Below are 16,147 nucleotides of genomic sequence, written 5' to 3' on the forward strand. Positions count from 1 at the left end.
TCGATCTCTACATGCACAAGTTGGTGAATTTAGGACACAAGTACAGGGGCTTTATGTCTTATGATTACCATAAGTCGGTGTCGGCCAAGGCAGCTGCAGCTCTGACCCAGTTCAACATTTGGACCAACTGCAGTCAGTTCAACATTTGGACCAGCACGGAGCTGTTCTGCCGACATTTTGCCGGCTTGAAGTCCCTGGCTTGCACTGTTTGCACTTCCACTTCTCACACTACCAACTTGTGCCCCTGCGAGGCCAACCCCTCCACATCCATTGCCTTAACACGTTCCATTCCCTCCGCCGTCAGTCAGGAAAGGGATCTGAAAGATAAGCTAGGCAGACCCATCATCTTCTTGGAGAAGACTCAGGTATGCAATCATTTCAATGCTGGTGACTGCAATTACAACGCTTGCAGGTTATTGCACATCTGCTCTCATTGCATTAGGGCACAAGCCAAAACCTTCTGCCCTATTAAACTCTTTCCCAAGAATTGACTGACAGACGTTAACATCTTAGCTTTTCACTTACGTTCACATCCCTCCCCTCACCTAGTCAAATTTTTGGTATCAGGGTTCTCTAATGGTCTTCACACTGGTGTTATAGTACTCAGAGGGGATATGATAGCATAATACAAATATACAAACCATTGTCTGGAAATCTATTTATACACAAGACACAAGGGCATGCATTTAGACTGGCAGTAATAAGACTTAGTCTAAGGCAAAGGAAAGGGTTTTAACAGTAAAAACAATAGGGATGTGTAATTTTCTGCCCGAAGAGGTGGTTTTATCTGTACAGATGTTTAAACAACAACTGAATGAATACATGCAAAACTATAATATTGAGGGATACACGTATTTTTTTTATTTTATGTGGTAATAGCTCATTGATCTAAAGAGAGATCTAAATGACATTCTGGAGTCAAGAAGGATTTTTTCCTAGTTTGTTGCATTATCAGAAAGCACGTCAAAACTGATTTTTTGCCTTCTTTTGGATCAACAGCAAAACAGATGTGAGAAAGGCTGAACTTTATGGACCCATGTCTCTTATCAGCTATGCAACTATGTAAAATGGGTCTATGAGTTTTTCCAGGCTTTGATGTCATAGTAATAATAGATGCTAAATGCATCTTTTGAGGGTGCAAACCAATTTTCTCAGCACATGGAAAAACTTTGAAGCAAGTGAAAGGTTAATTCTCCTAAAAATATTTTGTAACATTTGTTAGGGAATCCAAGAAGACCGTGTCTTTTTTAGAGGAGGAGCAGATTTATAGCCATTTGTATTTCATCATCAGAGATAGGCTGCTATAAAATATAGAAGATGTGTCTGATCTTGTAAGCAATAATTAATATTCTCTTATAGTTCAAGTATAGATTAGCAATATATATTGATGTCTTTTGCTGTGGACCGTGACACCACTTCACCACTACAGCCTGTCTCTGTCTAGAAAGGAGGCTTGACTAATAATAATGCCTTTAATCACAGCTTTAAACGCCGTTCTGATAGTATTTGGAGAAAGATTTAGAAACAGTTTATTGAAAAAATCTGCTTAAGTTCATCATTAAGCTGCCAATGACAAGTGACGTGTGATAACGTTAATCGTTATCTTATTAGGGTAGGTTTCACTTCCTCCTGCATAATAACTTCCTCTCCCTATTTTCATGTTCCTAGCTAATTGGTGTATTTTACCTTATAGGCACATTCTTTTCAAGATTCTTCTCTATTAAAATACCTTATTTTCCAAGGTACATACCTTCATGTTCAAGTGTCTTGCGTTTCATGTCAGGCCCCTGTTCAGGATCTGATTATAGTTTCAGGAACTGGCCTTCTCGTAGCTTTAATTTAAAGTTTTTCACATCCTCATTTGCTCACTCGGCCCAACCACATAGTTATCACCTTGCATACATACCCACCCATCACGGCGACACGTTTTGCTTCTTTTAGTCTTCACCAAGTGGCCAACATCCTGCCACATCGTACAGTGAATGCATTCCCATTGGGCAAAATCATAGGTAAGGCTTTCACAGCCGCTTGGCAACTAGTAGGGCCTCATTTATAACACTAACTGGTTTGCTAAGATAGCAAACCAATTCTGATTTATCAGTTGTAGGTTTGTCGAAGTTATTAATTGTTGCTATTCTGACTGTTTTCTTTTAGAATGTCTCAAGCATCTGGTCATGGAGACGAAATGCCTCTTCCCGACTCCCTGAACAGGCCCTGCACCCCAGTTAGACCCTGTTCCATCATCGATTCACCCACTCCTGTCTCTCCCGGTTCCCTCAGGTCATGGACTATACCTAAATTGGCAGCGGAATTGCGTAGCAGGAGCACCTCTTCCTGGCCACGGCATGGAAGGCAGAACTATACAGGCTCCTGTCCACACAGTCCTATGACCCCAGACCCGGCACGAGCTCACAAGGTGGCTGTAATGACAACACCGGGGATGTTCAGGGTACTTTGAACAGCATCCTGCTTTCCCTTCAGAATTTGAATGACCGTTTGATCAAGCTGGAAACAACATCCCCTTACCCCTCAGTGGCCTCGGACAATCCAGCTTCAACCACTGCTATCACAATCATGGAAGATAGTGCAGGCATGTGTCCTACACCCCCTACACACACGGCACATCATGAAGCCAGCACATCTGGTTCCCCCAGCCATCAGAAAAGATATACTTGATGGCAAAGACGTTCATTTGGTGTCCCTATTAATAGCCTTGCAGGATGTAATTGAGAACAGACACTACAGCTACGGGGATCTGTCTGTGGTCCTTAAAGCCAGAGACCCTAAACTGAATAGAAAACTTTCCATCCCTGAGTTTGTACTTGCCTTTGGGCTATACAGGTTCTGTTCTGTATACCCCAAAAGGTGAGAGGAGCTCGATCTCTACATGCACAAGTTGGTGAATTTAGGACACAAGTACAGGGGCTTTATGTCTTATGATTACCATAAGTCGGTGTCGGCCAAGGCAGCTGCAGCTCTGACCCAGTTCAACATTTGGACCAACTGCAGTCAGTTCAACATTTGGACCAGCACGGAGCTGTTCTGCCGACATTTTGCCGGCTTGAAGTCCCTGGCTTGCACTGTTTGCACTTCCACTTCTCACACTACCAACTTGTGCCCCTGCGAGGCCAACCCCTCCACATCCATTGCCTTAACACGTTCCATTCCCTCCGCCGTCAGTCAGGAAAGGGATCTGAAAGATAAGCTAGGCAGACCCATCATCTTCTTGGAGAAGACTCAGGTATGCAATCATTTCAATGCTGGTGACTGCAATTACAACGCTTGCAGGTTATTGCACATCTGCTCTCATTGCATTAGGGCACAAGCCAAAACCTTCTGCCCTATTAAACTCTTTCCCAAGAATTGACTGACAGACGTTAACATCTTAGCTTTTCACTTACGTTCACATCCCTCCCCTCACCTAGTCAAATTTTTGGTATCAGGGTTCTCTAATGGTCTTCACACTGGTGTTATAGTACTCAGAGGGGATATGATAGCATAATACAAATATACAAACCATTGTCTGGAAATCTATTTATACACAAGACACAAGGGCATGCATTTAGACTGGCAGTAATAAGACTTAGTCTAAGGCAAAGGAAAGGGTTTTAACAGTAAAAACAATAGGGATGTGTAATTTTCTGCCCGAAGAGGTGGTTTTATCTGTACAGATGTTTAAACAACAACTGAATGAATACATGCAAAACTATAATATTGAGGGATACACGTATTTTTTTTATTTTATGTGGTAATAGCTCATTGATCTAAAGAGAGATCTAAATGACATTCTGGAGTCAAGAAGGATTTTTTCCTAGTTTGTTGCATTATCAGAAAGCACGTCAAAACTGATTTTTTGCCTTCTTTTGGATCAACAGCAAAACAGATGTGAGAAAGGCTGAACTTTATGGACCCATGTCTCTTATCAGCTATGCAACTATGTAAAATGGGTCTATGAGTTTTTCCAGGCTTTGATGTCATAGTAATAATAGATGCTAAATGCATCTTTTGAGGGTGCAAACCAATTTTCTCAGCACATGGAAAAACTTTGAAGCAAGTGAAAGGTTAATTCTCCTAAAAATATTTTGTAACATTTGTTAGGGAATCCAAGAAGACCGTGTCTTTTTTAGAGGAGGAGCAGATTTATAGCCATTTGTATTTCATCATCAGAGATAGGCTGCTATAAAATATAGAAGATGTGTCTGATCTTGTAAGCAATAATTAATATTCTCTTATAGTTCAAGTATAGATTAGCAATATATATTGATGTCTTTTGCTGTGGACCGTGACACCACTTCACCACTACAGCCTGTCTCTGTCTAGAAAGGAGGCTTGACTAATAATAATGCCTTTAATCACAGCTTTAAACGCCGTTCTGATAGTATTTGGAGAAAGATTTAGAAACAGTTTATTGAAAAAATCTGCTTAAGTTCATCATTAAGCTGCCAATGACAAGTGACGTGTGGTCAGACCATATAGTATCCTCAATACGCCTCAATGATGAACACTGGCACTGTGACGTATCATCAAAAATATAATCTAGAGAAGGTCTTGTGAACTTGTGAATAATAAATATATTCACAGGGAGTGGGATTATATAACTGGCAAGCATCAAATAAGTTGTATAAGTGAAGCAATTTAGTGGGCCTGGCAGAGAACAAATTAAGTTGTTTACTTCTTTACCCTAAGGGTTAAGCAATAGAATCCGTAGCAAGAGACTGCAAAAAAAAATTAAAGCACAGTACAAAATGATTGGGCCCTTTTTATGTTTATCAATGTTGTGAAGCAAGATGCCAAGAAAATTATCTGACGGATTAGGAAAATGTGCAGCAACCTATGCATAGAATAAAAATCCCTGTGAATATAAGAAATCTCTTATTGAATCTATAAGGTGTTTTTGAAGTGTAAAGGCAATGCTTGTAGATTAAAACCAAGACTTGTTAGGCCTTAGCCTCAGAGATAGAATAATCCTGAGTGGGATATTTATGTGTAAATATAAGAGGTTTGTAGGGTCGTTAACTCATTTCAAATTTCGATAAATTCAGAAAAAAATATTTCCTGCTTAAATGGAAAATTTAGACATGATACAATTATAAATAAGGCAGAAAAGGGTGCAGCATGAAACACAAATCAATCAAAATACAGATGAAAAGCAAAAAAAAATATTGATTTATTACCAGAGCTGAATTGCAATATTGCCTTTTGCATTTGGCAGCTTAGGAACCTGTGAAACGTTCAAATTATGTACTGAGATATTGAAATAACTAGTATGTAGTAGACTTGTACACAGCAAAACAAATTCAGTCAACCGAATTTCACATGTATCGCTTCAGCTAAGGGGAAACTATATGTGTGCAAAAATTAGCCTATAACTGTATTGCAAAATATATACATCATTTTTATAAATGCATACTTTTGCAGTACAGCAATATACTTGTTTTAATGCCATTTTAATGAAGCTAGTGGTATTTTACCATTCAAGAATGGTTCTCATTCGGTCAATATTTGCGCTTTTGACCATTTGGTTGCATATTTTAAGACTTCAGTCGGGCTGATGCATGGTTTATTTATTAATTCTTTACTTAATTCATCTATTTCTTTATTGATTTGATTTATTGACCTAAGCACCAGTAATTTCTTCTGATGGAACACTGAATCATGAAGCAAATGAATGTATTCGGCCATTGCCCATGTCAATTTTCCATTTTTTTGATCAGCCAAAATTTGGATAAATTGCATTTCTTGTGAAACTGTATGGACAAGCATTTAATGAATCAGTGAGGGAACTGTTAAAGGTCATGTAGAAGCAGTGGGTAAAATTGTTTTACTTGGTCCTTCAAATAAGATTGCTTTAATGTGAATTTTGACCTTTGAATGTTGAAAATATTTTTTTATGCAACACAAATGTAAGCAAGCTTAAAAGCCTGTGCATTTGTTGGTTGTATACAATTAACTTCTGTGTGTCAGTAACTGTTAGAAGGTGTATTGGCAATAATTACAGCTGTGACCTTTTGAGCATCTCCCTATGTTATTCTGCAGATTTTAGCTTGGCAAATATTCTCAAGCTATACCAGCCTGGATGACCACTGTTGGTAAGCTGAAATGCTATCTTTGCCCAGATTTTCAATCATATTAAAGGAGCACTATAAGAACTATAGCATAATGAAGCAGTTTTAGTGTATAGATCATGTCCCTGCAGTCTCAATGCTCAGTTCTCAGCCATTTAGGAATTAAATCACTTTGTTTATGCAGCTCTAGTTACGCCTTCCTTCATGTGACTTATTCGGCCTCCCTAAACACTTCCTGTAAAGTGAAATCTAATTTTTATCCTTCCCTTATCGTACATTCTGTTTACTTTAGAATGTATTATCTCTTGCTCCGTTAATAGCCTGTTCTACCTTGCAACAGCCTTCTGTGTGTGATTACTGTTTGATTTACAGAGCAGGAGAGTTCACATCTGATTGAAAATGAGACAATATTTTTTTCATGCAAACTGTGTCAGTCACAGCTATGGCTGCATAAACAGAAACCAAAGTGGTTTAAGTCTAAAATGGCAGCGAATTGAGTAGTGAGGCTGCAGGGGTATGATCTATACACCAAAACTGTTTAATCAAGCTAAAGTTGTATTGGTGACTATAGTGTCTCTTTAAAGTCTATGCTAATCTTTAACATCCACCATGTTATATCTTTAAAGACTTTATTACCTACAATGTGCATTTTGAATAACTGTCCTATGTAAAATATTCTACAACCTCTCACCTAGATGGTGACTTCCATATGGAGATGTGCTTGATTCTAATGATTTTTTTTCTTTTTCAGAAATACATTTATATGTTTTTTGGAAGCTTAGTTTCTGTACATACAGTATCTCACAAAAGGGAGTACACTCCTCACATTTTTGTAAATATTTTATTATATCTTTTCATGTGACAACACTGAAGAAATGACACTCTGCTACAATGTAAAGTAGTAAGTGTACAACCTGTATAACAGTGTAAATTTGCTGTCCCCTCAAAATAACTCAACACACAGCCATTAATGTCTAAACCATTAATGAATAAGTACACTCCTAAGTGGAAATGTCCAAATTGGGCCCAATTAGCCACTTTGCAAAAACAAAAAAAAAAGGTTACCTGCACTTTTCCCAAATCCCTATACATATTTAAACAAATGGAGGTTATTTTGTTTCTCTAATGGCCATGAGAGACTTTAGCCCACCTGCCACGTCAAAGAAAATCTCTCAGGTGGGTTCTACACTAACCTTATCTCTAATGAGACAGAAAGGGGTATTTTTTATATAAACCCTTACATGCTTATTTACCCCTAATAAGGAACACATGGGATTGGCAGCAGCATTTTAACATAGCTGTGTGATACAAAAATGAATACAAATACAAAAAAACAAGTCCTGTGCTCAAACTCCCATCACTCCTGGGCGGCATCAACGACCATAGCACACATCAGCCCCAATACATACAGCAACAACAAAGAAAAAAGTTACCTGCGCTCTTCCCAAATCCCTATGGAGGTTATTTAGTTTCTACAATGGTCATGAGAGACTTTAGCCCACCTGCCACATCAAGGCAAACCTCTCAGGTGGTCCTACACTAACCTTTCACCTTGCTTCCTTGAGCTTCTGGCAAAATTAGCCATTTTCCCTCCCTGGTGCCATGTGACTCGTTAGTGTTACAAGGTCTCAGGTGTAAATGGGGAGCAGCTGTGTTAAATTTGGTGTTATCGCTTGTGGCGGATAGTGATGTCGCGAACATAAAATTTTCCGTTCGCAAACAGCGAACTTCCGCAAATGTTCACGAACGGGCGAACCGGGCAAACCGCCATAGACTTCAATAGGCAGGCGAATTTTAAAACCCACAGGGACTCTTTCTGGTCACAATAGTGATTGAAAAGTTGTTTTAAGGGGCCTAACACCTGGACTGTGGCATGCCTGAGGGGGATCCATGGCAAAACTCCCATGGAAAATTACATAGTTGATGCAGAGTCTGGTTTTAATCCATAAAGGGCAAAAATCACCTTACATTCCTAAATTGTTTGGAATAACGTGCTTTAAAACATCAGGTATGATGTTGTATCGATCAGGTAGTGTAAGGGTTATGCTCGCTTCACAGTGACAGACCAAACTCATAGGAGGCCATTTGCTGTCCTAAACCTGCAGGGCCCATGGTCCTATCATAATGTCATGATGTAATACCCCAACACGCAGAGTTTAGGATAGCAAGGGACAAGACTAGGATATAACTTATTACCTGGACTTAGAATGGCCAGACTAAACGTCAGACAGAGATAAAGCGTAATCAGAAACGAGACGAGGTCATGGTAACAGAGAGACTACAAAAACGAGAACAAGACAGAGTCAGGTAGATGGTAATCAGTCACACGGGCAAACAAGACAAGAAAGGGTTAAAGATAAATTCAGAGTCAAGAACAAAGCCATGGTCAATACCAAAATAAACAAAATAGATCAAGGAACGCACTAAAGGGTACTGACACAGAAACCAGGACAAAGTGGATAGGGCTAGGGAAGTTTAAATATCCTTTAACATTTGATTGGCCCATGTCATGCCTACGCCCCCAAAACGTTCGTGTGTGGGGGTGCTGGAATGACGTTGGCCAATAGGAGCCTGAATCAACTTTTGACTCCCACTGCCCCTTTAAGAGCGAGCTCGTGACTCGAACCGCGCTCCTAGTGCCAGGCGGGCCACGTGACCGATCACTGCGGTCAGTGCACGCGGCTAAGTCAGAAGAGGAGATCAAGCCGCATGCGGCTCGTGTGGAGGCAGGAGTGATCCAGCCACGCGCGGCTCAAACTTAGGAGCCAGGTCGGTCCCAGGATAAGGTAAATACAGCCACAACCACTTATCCCAATCACACACCTTTCCTAACGTCCTATCCCATTAAAAGCATATTACCGCGTATTTAATAAAACAGATAAACCCCCTACTTCATCCAGGTTACCGATCGATGGTTCGATATTCTGAGCCCTCTCTGATTTACTGTACACGACTATTCGATATTCCCACAAACTTTATATAGCATTTTATGTTTGTTTGGGACCACCTTAAAAATATTGGATATCGCTAAAAATCATGATCACTATATACTTTCTCTACAAACCTCTGAAACGAACTAAACTACTCATCCATCCGCTATACCACTTTATCCCACCTAGAACTAGTGCCCAGTTAAAATACTTGACTCTTACCCACACTCAGTCATGCCACACACATTTCACCACTACTCTCACTGAATCCCTCTGACTACGGCTAAATTCATCTTCTACATCAGAACACTACTCCTAAGATTGGGTTGTATCCATGTCTCGGGTCTTTCATTTAGAATAGGGGCAGCTTCGGTCTCCTTCAACACTGACACTCCAGTGCATATTATTCAAAGATTGGGCAGATGGAAATCCTCAGTCTACAACCGATATATTCCTCATCCCGAGAAAGAAATAAGAAAAGCTTTTAAAAGTTTGGCTTTGTAAATTTGATGCAATAAGTGTGTTTTTCTTTAATACCTTTTCACCCTCTTTGCATGAACCCGATTTACATATATTACTAATATGTTTCTGAACATGGAAGGGAGGCCAGAGGGCATTAATAATATTCACTAGGTGGTGGGGTAATGTGCTGCCACTGGCTGTCTGATGCCATCAGACAGCAAACTTGCATATAATTCACATTAGCCAACCAAATTTCTTGTTATGGGCTGGCTGACACCTCTTAACTTCTATCGTTGTTTAGCGGATAACTCCCATTTTTCCTATCCTTATGTTTGATTGCCATATTTAAGGACACCAAATAAAGGAGCTATCTGCTAAACAGTACCCTAATTTGATATCTTTACATATGGAATCTCACACAAGGACACCAATTTAGGGAATTATCTACTAACCAGGTAAAAGATCCCAATTTAAAAAGTGTTTTTCTACATTTTAATATTTTAGTTGTTTAGTAGATATCTCCCTTATTTGTTATCCTTATGTGGGATTGACATATTTAAGGACACCAAATAAGGGAGCTATCTACTACACACACACACATTTATATATATATAAATACACACACAATCTCAGACATACACCCACATAACCACAGACACACACACACAATCACAACAAACACACGCTTAACCACACACTTAATCACAGACATACACAAACACAATCACACATATTTACTGACATACACACAAAAATCACATTTAGTAATTTAGTACGTAAGAGGTCCATCCAACATCCGTACCTTGCTCTCGGATGGCTGAAGTGGATCCTCCCCCTGGTGACTAACGGTTGTTGCTCGGCTGGGATCTCTGTGCTCTTCCTGCACAGCTCACTCACGCTCCCAGTAGTGATGCCGAGGCCAGGATAACGTCATATCCCGGCTGCCGCCACGCACAAACTCCTTTGTAGTTCATAAAGAATGTTTAATCTCACTGCCTCTCTCTATATATCTGTCCTTGTCCCGTGTGTGAAAATGTGTGTTTGTGACAGCACATGTATGTACAATGTGTGTGACTGCATATGTAATCCGTGAATGTGAGCCTGTGTATAATGTGTCTATGTTGTATGTGCCTGGGTGCTTCAGATAGATTGGGGTCTGGGACTTAGTGTGTGATATTGCATGGGGCAACGTGAGGACTATGTAAGTAAGAGGCATATGGTATATGTAAGTAAGTATTACTAGCAGGAGATGGGTATATGGCAGGGAGGGTTTTATGACAAGGGTGTGTGTATAGCAGGCAGTGGTGTATCCTGGTTTTGTGCTGCCCTAGGCAGGACAAAACTCAGGCGCCCCCCTCCGCCACCCCCACCCAACCTTTACCCTGCCCCGCATTCTAAATACACACACATTCACTGACAGATACTAGCTAACAGAAACACACACTCGCTAACAGAAACACACTCACACTCAGTAACAGACAAACACACTCACTAACACACACACTAACAGACACACAGTCACTCACTAGCAGACACAAACTAGCAGACACACACACTCACTAACATACACACACACTCACAGGCAAACACACACAGTCAGACACACTCACACTCAGTGACAGACAAACACACTCACTAACAGACAGACACACACACACACACACACACACTCACTAACAGACACACTCACACACACTCACTAACAGACACACACACACACACACTCACTAACAGACACACACACACACACTCACTAACAGACACACACACACACTCACTAACAGACACACACACACAGACTAACAGACACACACACACACTCACACTCACCAACAGACACATACACACTCACACTCACTCACACTAACTGTTACGCTACTCGGGGTGATTTGGGTTGGAACTCAACTGCAGCTTGTAAACTCCCTAATTACAATAGTAAAGAAATGGAGAATCCTTAAGTATCAATACTGTAGCTTTAAGAAAAGAGAGAATCACTGGTAACTTGATTCAACCGAAGTTTAATAAGAGTTAAACTTAAATGAATTGCATTTAGGCAATAATCCAATAATAAGAATTGCAAGTAATTCAACAACACAAAGTTCAGTATTAAGTATTTCTTCAGAGATGCATTAAGTAACATTAGTTCATGCGAATAATCTTCAATAGGAGCAATAATCAATTAGCTGAGAATAGTTGCAAAGCAAGAACAGTTCATAGTGAATAAGCATGATGGGAGTTGTCCTTCATGAGATTAGTAACTTGTAGCAATGAATATATTTGCAGAGCAAGAAACAGTTCATAGTGAATAAGCATGATGGGAGTTGTCCTTCATGAGATTAGTAACTTGTAGCAATGAATATATTTGCAGAGCAAGAAACAGTTCATTGTGAATAAGCATGATGGGAGTTGTCCTTCATGAGATTAGTAACTTGTAGCAATGGAAGTATTTGCAATGCAAGAAACAGTTCATAGAATATATGATTTTGTAATCAATTAGCTGAAAGATATACTTAAGGTTTATATGGGTAGTCCTCCAATAGTCCAGACATATTGTCCACTTGTAAAGTAGCAACGTTTCCTTTCTCCAGTAATCCTTTATGGCTTGCAGCAATCCTTGCATTTGCTCAAAGGCTGGAAGGGTTTGTCTGGTGCCAGTTTCCCAGTAACTGAGCCTATGGAGCTTCCAGGAGGGAGCTCACACGTTAGCTCAAACAATCAATCACCAAGCACCCTCACTCTGGCCCAGTCTCCCTAAATACTGTCAGAGCTGTGTCAGAGGGGGGTGGAGTCAGGCTCCTTACTGCTGAGAACTTAACCCTGAAGTGTTACTCCATGACACTAACAGACACACACACACTCACACTAACAGACACACACACACTCACACTCACTCACATTAACACTTTTTTTTTTTACTTTAACCCCCCCCAGCCTCCTTACCTTTGGGAATGCTGGGGGGGCGGTCATCTTTCTCCCTGGTGGTCCAGTGGCTGCTGGGTGGTCGGGCGGCGCTGGCGGGCGGCTGGCGAGGGAGCACTTCCTCTGAGCTGTCTGCTCAGCTCCCTCGCGCACCGCACAGTGAGGCTGGGAGGCGGAGCCGGAATATGACGTCATATTCCGGCTCCCAGGCTCACTCTGCGGCGCGCGAGGGAGCTGAGCAGACAGCTCAGAGGAAGTGCTCCCTCGCCAGCCGCCCGCCAGCGCCGCCCGACCGCCCAGCAGGTCTTGTTAGCCGCGAGGCTAACAAGACATTTGCCTTGGGCATTTGGGGGCGGCTTTTTTTGCCGCCCCCTGGAAAATGCCACCCAAGGCAAATGCCTTGTTTGCCTCACGGCTAATACGCCCCTGATAGCAGGGAGGGTATTGTAGCAGAGTGGGTATTATATGACATCTTGAGGGGTATATGGCAGGGAGAACATTATGACAAGGCGAGGGTGTATTTGGCAGGGGAGGGTATTATGATAAGGTGGGTTTGGGAAAATACTGGCAGGGAGCTTGTTGGTATAAAGGCAGAGATGGTGAGAGTATAATGGCAGGGAGCGTGTGGATATAAAGGCAGGGAGGGTGAGAATATAATGGCAGGGAGCGTGTGGATATAAAGGCAGGGAGGGTGTTGGTATAATGGCAGGGAGGGTGGGGGTATAATGGCATGGAGGAGGGCGGTATAACGGCAGGGAGGGTGGGGGTATAATGGCAGGGAGGAGGGGGTATGTCACAGTGTGAATAATATTAACTCACCATTCAGGGGGTGCAGGACCAGCAGGGGCTGTCTCAGCTCTTTCAGCCTCCAAGCAGCTTTATTCCAGGATCAGGCAGTGCAGCAGGTGCAGGGGATCTAGACAGGCTGACTCTGATCTCTGCATGTTCAGAGTGGCCGCGCAGGGGAGAAACCTGACTCTGCGCCCCCTGCTGTTACACTCCTCTTTGATGCTCAGTGATGACTCATAACACAGGCGGGGAATCCCCTCCATGTGCTCTGACACACTGACTGAGCGCCGGAACCGTGAGGGAGAGATGTCTGTACCAGCAGGAGGTACAGAGTGTGGTACCCCCTACTCAGTGGCACCAGGGGCAGATCGCCCCCCTACCCTCCTAGTACGCCACTGGGTGCTGTTTATCTATCTATCTAACTGTGTACATCTATCTATTCTATCTTATCTATATATCTTTTTAGTCTTTCTTTTGGTCTAATCCCATATTTATTGAAATAGACTTGTACATTAGCAGAAGTTTATTCTGAAGATAGCCTGTGGATTGTGTTTTTTCATGAAATATTTTACAGTCTGTATTTTTTTTTTCTGCCCAATGGAGTTTAGCATAAACATGCTTAAGAATGAGTACAAACACGGTCAAGGCCAGGAGGATAGTAAAAATGCTGCATGTATATATATCATACATACACACTTTGTGTACTTTGTCATATCTTTGTTACAACAACCAAGTCAGGGTCAGTGTAGAAACATACACAGCTTTCTTTCACACGTTAAATGAAACAAGATAAGAAAATACATGGAGAAGATTGGCGTTCAGACGTAAAGAAAAGGGTCACTGGAATGTAGTGAATCAATTTATTTTCCTTATTTCCAATCTCTATGTAAGCAATGTATTCTTATTGTGAAATACACCATCGGTTTAAGCAGCATATGGGTGTAGAAGAAGAGGGCAACACACATGAAAAAAAAACATTGAATGCACATGTTTTGTTGCTCATTCCTCTTGTTCTTAATGGGTTAAAAAACGAAGCTATGATACTGATATTTCTCAACCGCTATCAATTAAACCCAGCTCTTGGTAGCCTGCCAACACTTTTTTTTTGTATTAGCTCAAATGAGAAATATACAGCGTTAGAGAGAGAGAGAGAGAGAGAGAGAAAATCTGTGACGAAAAGGCAGGCAGTTTTTTCCCTGTATATTCTGTTCTCACTTGTACCCTCCTCCTCTTTTGTTGCTTGCAGAATACCTGTGTACTGGTGATCAGCAATATGCCTTCTGCTCATAACAGGTTGCACTCCCCTATCAAGTGGTCATCCAAGAACTGACTCGTTACCTTATCAAGGCGGTAGACAAACATGTCACATTCGCACTGAGGATCTGACCATGCCCTTACACAGCAAAACTCAAGGATTCACCCTGCTGCATCAGATTCAAGCTTCAGAGTTGGAGAACATATCCAGGCCAGCATTGAAACTGCCCCTTGAAAGACCACTCAGTGAAATGTACGTGGAGAACAACAGAACAGGGATTTTCAACTACCCCGAAGGCACGACATATGATTTTGCTGGTGCTCCAGTCTATAGTTCTGCTAACTTAACTTACGCAGCCAGTTCTGAAAAGTTTGGATCCAGCAGCCTGGCTGGACTTCATTCCCTGAACAATGTGCCGCAAAGCCCAGTAGTGTTTCTACAAACAGGACCACAGCTGTCACCCTTCATACACCACCATGGTCAGCAAGTGCCGTACTATCTGGAAGGTGAACAAGGCTCATTCGGAGTACGAGAAGCTGCACCCTCCACCTTTTACAGGTAACTAGGTATTTTTTGTATTCCATCTTAACGTCACAATTGCACAGCTAACAGTCTGTGTGACACATCACATTCTGTATGCAAGAAATCATATGACCTCTTACTATAGCAAATAATGATTCTGTTAACAAGGACTGTGATATGCCAGAAACATATTTTATTAATTACAGTTAAGCATATATATTTAACATTGAATTGCAGTGAATTAAAAACCGAATCTACAAATATTAGGCCTAAATAACCCAAATGTATCTGAATTCTCCAGTCCAGCAATAGCATAAATCTTGATTCATTTAAATTTAGTAAACTCTGTTTGAGGTTGATCACAAGTCTTTTTGCTTATAGAACAAACTCCAGTGTGATTTACCTCATTATGATATACTTTTTATTCAATGAAGTCTTTATTATAAGGTATATTATATTTCTCTAGTATTAGAATAAATTGGACGCAGAGTAGATGTCACCCTGTGCCTATCGTAAAATCATTAATGCCCTATGGAGGTTATCTGTAATATAATTATTTCTATGCATTTTATACAAATATATATATATATATATATATATATATATATATATATATATATATATATTATTATTTTTTTATTATTTTTTTTTTTTGAAGAACCAATCTTACAAGAGGTACTGAATTTAAAATGCCTCACCATGTCTGCTTTACTATCTCATTTTATTCAGTGCTATATCTCAGCTTCCAAACTAAATATAAATTGATTTGCCATCTTCAGCCACCTCTGCCTTGTAAAAAAATATAGAACCAACTTGTTGCTCATAACATTTTCAAGACAGACTCTAGACAGGCTTTATAAAGTCTGGATAGACTTTATAAAACATGTTTGTTTGTTTTTTTACCTAAAAAAAAAACTACTTTAGAAACAAAATCAATGATTGTGGTGAAGAAATATATGATTTACATGCTTTAATATTTTAACTCTTAAAATATTAAAGGGAAGTACATTTACTGCACACATCAATACATGAGTTAAAGGACTAGAGCTGCTGAAAACAAACACATAAACAAGCAAACAAACAAACACATTCAAATATATTTAGTAATATATATATATATATGAATATTACTAAATATATTTGAATGTGTTTTATATATGTATATATAAAACCAAAGAGGGCTAGGGCTACACTCACCTGAACAT

General features: G+C 40.5%; 1 protein-coding gene across 1 annotated transcript in view; it reads left to right on the forward strand.

The window, feature by feature from the left end:
• Positions 1-14,375: 14,375 nt before the first annotated feature.
• The window catches only part of ESR1 (estrogen receptor 1), a 228,250-nt gene continuing 226,478 nt past the window's right edge, over positions 14,376-16,147 (forward strand). Inside the window, exon 1 of the mRNA XM_063443604.1 lies at positions 14,376-14,978. Coding sequence (XP_063299674.1) covers positions 14,554-14,978 — 425 coding nt within the window. The 5' untranslated portion in view covers positions 14,376-14,553. The remainder of the gene's footprint in view (positions 14,979-16,147) is intronic.

The sequence above is a fragment of the Pelobates fuscus genome, chromosome 2 (assembly GCF_036172605.1).
Source record: "Pelobates fuscus isolate aPelFus1 chromosome 2, aPelFus1.pri, whole genome shotgun sequence".
In the NCBI taxonomy this organism is placed as follows: domain Eukaryota; kingdom Metazoa; phylum Chordata; class Amphibia; order Anura; family Pelobatidae; genus Pelobates; species Pelobates fuscus.